This window comes from Triticum dicoccoides, chromosome 3A (assembly GCF_002162155.2).
Source record: "Triticum dicoccoides isolate Atlit2015 ecotype Zavitan chromosome 3A, WEW_v2.0, whole genome shotgun sequence".
NCBI classification, from domain to species: Eukaryota; Viridiplantae; Streptophyta; class Magnoliopsida; order Poales; family Poaceae; genus Triticum; species Triticum dicoccoides.
Window position 1 is genome coordinate 683708323 of NC_041384.1, and position 5897 is coordinate 683714219.

The 5897-nt window shown below is 50.0% G+C and overlaps 1 protein-coding gene and 1 long non-coding RNA gene across 2 annotated transcripts; one reads left to right on the forward strand and one right to left on the reverse strand.

Annotated features, from left to right (window-relative positions):
* The first annotated feature begins 790 nt into the window (after positions 1-790).
* On the forward strand, positions 791-4445 carry LOC119270189 (inactive leucine-rich repeat receptor-like protein kinase CORYNE). The gene is made up of 2 exons (XM_037552163.1): positions 791-2475; positions 3768-4445. The coding sequence occupies exons 1-2, from the start codon at positions 1499-1501 to the stop codon at positions 4075-4077; spliced, it is 1287 nt and encodes a 428-aa protein (XP_037408060.1). The 5' UTR covers positions 791-1498; the 3' UTR covers positions 4078-4445.
* Positions 4446-5194: 749 nt separating this feature from the next.
* LOC119272849 lies at positions 5195-5628 on the reverse strand. The gene is made up of 2 exons (XR_005134798.1): positions 5514-5628; positions 5195-5428 (listed from the first exon to the last, which is right to left on the reverse strand). It is a non-coding gene; the product is annotated as an uncharacterized LOC119272849 (long non-coding RNA).
* Between the last annotated feature and the right edge of the window lie 269 nt (positions 5629-5897).

The window sequence follows — 5897 nt, forward strand, 5'->3', positions numbered from 1 at the left end:
AATGTTATTGGTCTTGATTACCGTGTGATGAGAGACAATTTTTTTTCAAGTGCGTTGAGAAGATAAAAATACATTCTGTCATGAACAAATTTTAAAACCAAGCATACAGTTTTCGCTGGACGGAGGGAGTACTAAAACCAGAAGCACGCACGCATGGGACGAGATTTTCTAAAAAAAATCGCACGGGCCCGTCTCACGGCACGTGGGCGAGGTGGCCCCCACATGGCAGCCGGCGGGGGCGCCGTGAGGGCCGAAAAGAGGGTGGAGCGAACAAAAAGAAAGCGGCGGAAAAAGGAGCCAGACGCTCTCAAAGTACGGGCCTGGGGGCATAATTACCCCGCTTTTTACCCCACTACCAGGTCCGCTAATCATAATTTTTCTCTGCATCTGCCGCCCCTCTGCAGTGCAGATGCAAACGAAACGAACAACAGTCCATTCAGTGGATAACCACGTTTAGGTTAAGAAATCTCCACGGGAGCGAGAGATTAACAAGCAGCCGGTCAAAATTCGGTTTACCATTACTGGCGCAGGAGGAAACTTACCGGATATGGGCGGAGGAGGGGATTGATTGCGGCAACAGTGGCGCTACGGCGTGCGTGTGGGGGACTTTGAGGAGGGACAGGGGTGTAGAGTAGGTTTTCGGGGACAGGGTCTGGGCATGGCGCGCGAGTATCCACGCGCCCCTGCTCCGTCTCGGGCTCCCCCTCCCCCTCGTCTCTCCTCCCCATGCTATCTGCTGCCGCTAGAGCCACACCGTGGTAAACGTAAACCCAACCGGGGTGGGGTGGGGTGAAAACGGGGGAGGGAATCCAGGCGGACGGACGGACGGGGGAGGAGAATGTCTGGTTCCGGTCTCCATGCCCTGTCCCGTGGCTGCGTGCGTGCTGAGCCTGAGCTGAGCTGCGAGATGCGCCGGCAACCCAGAAAGCCTCGCCCGCCCTTTTGATTCCCCCACGCCAACGCCTTTGCTGCCCCCTGCTCCGCTCCCCTCCGCTCACCGTGGGAGCCTGGGATAGTTTCTCTCTTCTCGCCCCGCCGTTCCGTTTCGACTTAAAGCTCCTCTCGGGAGGGAGAAGCTCGCCCGCTCGTCTTGGTAGGAGGCGCGGGCCGCGTGACGTGACGGTGAGCGGCTCTCTCTCGCACGCCTACTCCGCTACTGCGGAGGAGGAGGAGGAGGAGGAGGAGGAGCAAGGCGACGTTTTCGCCGTTTCTGCCTTCTTCCTCGTCGTCGTCAGGTATAATTTTGGCACCGTGCAGAGCTCCTCGCCACTCTCCTGCGAAATCTCTGAGCCCTATTCATTGCGCTGAGTGAGCTTGCTCGTTTCCGTTTCGCTGTCCTCTTTCGGCTGCAATCAATCTCATCTCCCCCTTGTTGATAAAGCAAGAACCATGCGGAAAATGGCATCTTGGTACACCAATCTTTGATTCTATTCCTCGAGCATTATCCCTAGAGCGAATTTTTCTCTCCTCCCCGCTGCCAAATCGGTTCTTTGCTCCAATGGCTCCGGGAGCCGGGACGGCGGCGGCGGCGGCCAAGAACCCTACAAAAACCCTCGCCACTCTCCTCCTCCTCGTCCTCTTGCTCGCCGACCTCCCGCTCTGCGCCTCCCAGCCGCCGCTGCACTCCCAGCCCCTGTCCGCCACGCAGTCCCCGGCCGCGCCCCTCCCGCCGCCGCAGCCCAGGCCCCCCCGCGCGCAGGCCGGCGGCGCCGCGCACCTCCGCCGCATCGCGCTCGGCGTGCTCCTCGGCTCGCTCGCCGGCTTCCTCCTCTCTCTCGCCTTCCTATACGCCATCCGTGTCGCCGTGCTCCACGCCGGGAACGCGCCGGCCGTCGCCAGGGGCCCCGTCTCCTTCACGCCGCAAATCTCGCCCAAGAGCCTCCAGTGCGCGCTCCCCTCCGCGCGCCCGCTCGCGCGCGGGCCCCGCGGGACGTACCACAAGCTCGACCTCGACGGCGACCTCACCGTCGCCGTCAAGGTGCTCGACCTCGCCGCCGCCGCCCGCGCCTCACCCTCACCCTCGCCGTCGCCCTCGCGGCCGGCGAGCGGCTCCAAGTCCGACATGCGGAGGGTGCAGCGGCAGCTGGAGCTGCTCGCCCGGGTGAGGCACCTCAACGTGATGAGCCTCAAGGCCTACGTTCGCGATGCCGACCGGCTCTCGCTCGTCTACGACTTCGTGCCGGGGGGCAGCCTCGAGGACGTGATGAAGAGGGTGAGGTCGCAGCAGGTCAGTCTCAGCTGGGACACCAGGAACAGGATTGCGGCCGGGGTGGCCAAGGGTCTGCGCCACCTGCACTTCGAGTGCAACCCCAGGATACTGCATTGCAACCTCAAGCCGTCGAATGTGATGCTGGAAGAAGGGTTTGAACCGGTGCTGGCGGATTGCGGCGTTGCGAGGCTTATCGATTCCGGTTTGCCTGATCCGGAGTCGTCCGGCAGCCTCTACGCTGCTCCAGAGTGCTACCAAAGTAACAGGTAAAGATCTATGTGTGATCTTTTTTCAGAGTTCAGTGTTCAGTTCAGCTAAATCTAGTACCTTGCATATTGCAGTATGACTACTACTTTCTCAAATTGACAATGTGGTTTGTTTGTCCGTTCATTATAAATTATAATGAGGGAAAATTAAACCTAGGATGTGCATCATTATCACTGCAAGGAAGGTAGCTCTAAATATATCTTTTGTAAAATCAAGAAATTTTGCTGTTAGATTTTGCATTTTTTTAATTAGAAACAGATATCATGTGTGTGCATGTTCAAATGTTGCATACCACAGTTTTGTAGATATGAAGCAAACAAGAGGTATTTCAGATTGCTAGAAATCTGTGATGTGTGATAGCAACAGCTCATTAAAATTTTGTTAACCCATACTTATTCATCTGGCAACTAAATGTGTAATTCTGTGGTGATAATATCAGACCATTTTTTTTTCATTTGAACTAGTACATGCATTTGCAACATTATATACACTACCAAAACAAGTATTTGACATTCCATTTCATTATTGCTTGCATCCATAGTTTCATTTGATTTGTATTCCCAGTTAACAGTGAAAAAAAAAGTGCGGAATCATTGGCTAGCAAAACAGTGTTGTCTGTGTCCTTTCATTAGACTCTTCTGAATTTGGTTTTCTAGTCATTTGACTGTGTTGATGATAAGTAGACTTCACTTCCGCGCCATTTAAATTTAATCAGTGAAATGAGTAAGAGAGTAAACATAAAGCATATTAATAAAGAATACCAGAGGGCTTAATCGAAGGTACCCAGCTTTTGCTTTTTGTAACTGGAGAATCTTTACTTTGTTAGGGAACCTGCATCTAACCTTTTTGAATTACCTTTGATTGTTACGCTTTCCATATATTCCCGCATGAGCACATACAGCTGTTGGCCCACACCCTGTTCTACTAAAAAATATCGATATATTTCATTCTAGCCTCTTGTATATCAATCAGAGAATAGATGCTTTGAGGATTGGTGTTCTATATTCTTATTCCAATCTCATTCAGATAAGTACATCAGTAAACTTATGGGAAGCTAACGTGCAGATAAGGACTTTTAACCAGTCTACTTTAACCAGATCAGTAACTAATGATTTATTTATTTTGTCAATGGTTGATCATCAGTTTTACAACTTCAGTGGTCAGTCCTAATAGAGCTTGTGTTTTTCTTCTGTTAGATGGTTCAGAACTTCAATATCATGTTCTGCCATCCATATGTTTTTCAGCTCTTGGGTGTTTCTGAGCATTTAGATTCAAACATTTGCTTGTGCAGGTACACGGATAAGTGCGACGTCTATGCTTTCGGCATGATCCTCGGCGTTCTGCTCACCGGGAAAGACCCCGCGGACCCGTTTTTCTCGGGAGAAAGCGGACGGGGCAGCCTGGCGCGATGGCTCCGTCACATGCAGCATTCCGGCGACACGAAAGAAGCGCTGGACAGCAGCATTGTAGGGGAGGAGGTCGACGAGGAGGAGATGGTGATGGCCGTCAGGGTCGCCATCGTGTGCCTCTCGGAGCTGCCCGCCGATCGGCCATCCAGCGATGAACTCGTCGCGATGCTGGCCCAGCACCACAGCTTCTAGCCACCTCCATCATCGTTCTAGCAGAAAATTTCTTCAGAACATCTTCCATCGCGCCAGACGACGCCGAATGGAGCTGGATCGGACCCCGGCCGGCCATACAGTCCCACCATTTCAGCTTCTTGAGCTGAATTCAGTTTGTCCAGATGGGAACCAGCAATGTAGAGGCCGAACAACAAGTGTGGCAAAATAGCTTCATGGCACATGCTGGTGGTTGAGGTTCATGTAAGATGATGATGGTGATGTTCTGGCCATGAATGAGCCTGGGGACAACAAATGTGCATATATGTAGACTGTAGTGTGTGTTCTCCAGAATGGTGCATATCTAGTTGGATCTCCCTTTGCTGTAGAGGGAGGGTGATGTTTTGGCCTGTGCATTGACCCATCAGAGACATGGGCCCCTCTCTCTGCTTGCCCATGGCCTGGTGTCCGTCCGTTCGACAAGCGTCGTCGGGCCCATCACGGGTTTGGGCATCATTTCTCTTCATGTCACATGTCTCACCACTCCGACTCACCCTAATCCGTACCGTACCTGGCTGTTTGCCTCTCAAGTACTGTGTGTGTGAGAGTAAAATGTAGCCATGTTCAGGGCATAGTATGGTCTTGGATGTGTAAAACGAGAACCGTCTGCTTGGTGTTTGAAGTAAGAGCCTAACAGCACAACACACAGTAATAAAATGCTAACAGCACAGCACATTTATTTAGATACATTATAACTGAGTACCTTTTCTGGCCATTAGATCAACGAGTTTAAGAATTTTTGGCCGTTGGATCGATTTGCAAAAGCTCGTAAGTAACCACAGATCGCCATACGGAATGGGCCGCTGCTCCTGTAACAAAATGGACGACCTGCCATTATTTGGGCCTGCTGGGCTTTAGATGTCCAAGGCACCAACTGAAAAAATAGGGCAGTGTTTCTCGCGGAAAAAGGTTGTTCTCTACTGTCGATCTCACGGCCGGGCAAACTGATCTCGCAGCCACGTTTTTCAACCAATCTCGCGGGCGGTTGATATTGTTTAGTAATTTACTAATGTTATCATTGAAAACTAATAAACGATGTCTGCAATGAGCAGTGTTAATCATAATCAAGCAAAAGCGGGCTAAAAAGAGCAAGTGAACATTACACCATCAAGCACAAATCCTTTATTTTATTGCATGACTAGCACACCGATCGAGCATGCCTAAATTGGTAAAGCAACGCAGTTCTTGTAGCACATGCATACAGTCACGTAGCAGCGGCCTCTGTCATAATCCTCTCTCTGGCAGACCACATTGCAGGTGTCGTGCTTTACACACATGTTGCCATCCCAGGTTTGGCTATCATGACCTTTACAACCTTCAGATCCCATCTTTTCTGCATCCATTAGCAAACAATAAGTATCAAGTAATTAACTTGGATTAGTATGAATTGGAGATGTATAGGTTAATTGTGTTCCTACCAGATGAAAGGAGAAGCAGCATCACCAACCACAAGCATATCAATATCTTGTTGGTTCCCACTGGTCCTTTACCCATGTTCGTCATGTGTCGATGATGTATTTTCAGATATTCTTCCAAACTCGAACAGATGAAAGTATGAGTACATTCATGATTCATATATATAGTTAAAGTACGTGGATATTAAGATGGTTATTTTTATGAGATATTAATTTTTGGCATCAACGCTTATCCAAATGGTTATGTTTATTGACGTCCTATGTTTGTTGAAGAGCTAAACTTAGCTAGTATTGATGTTTAAGGCGTCGATAAATATTAGCTTGTTTGTAATTATACATGCATTTTAACCCTTTTATGTGAAGATTTGATTTAGGCATTTATTTCTC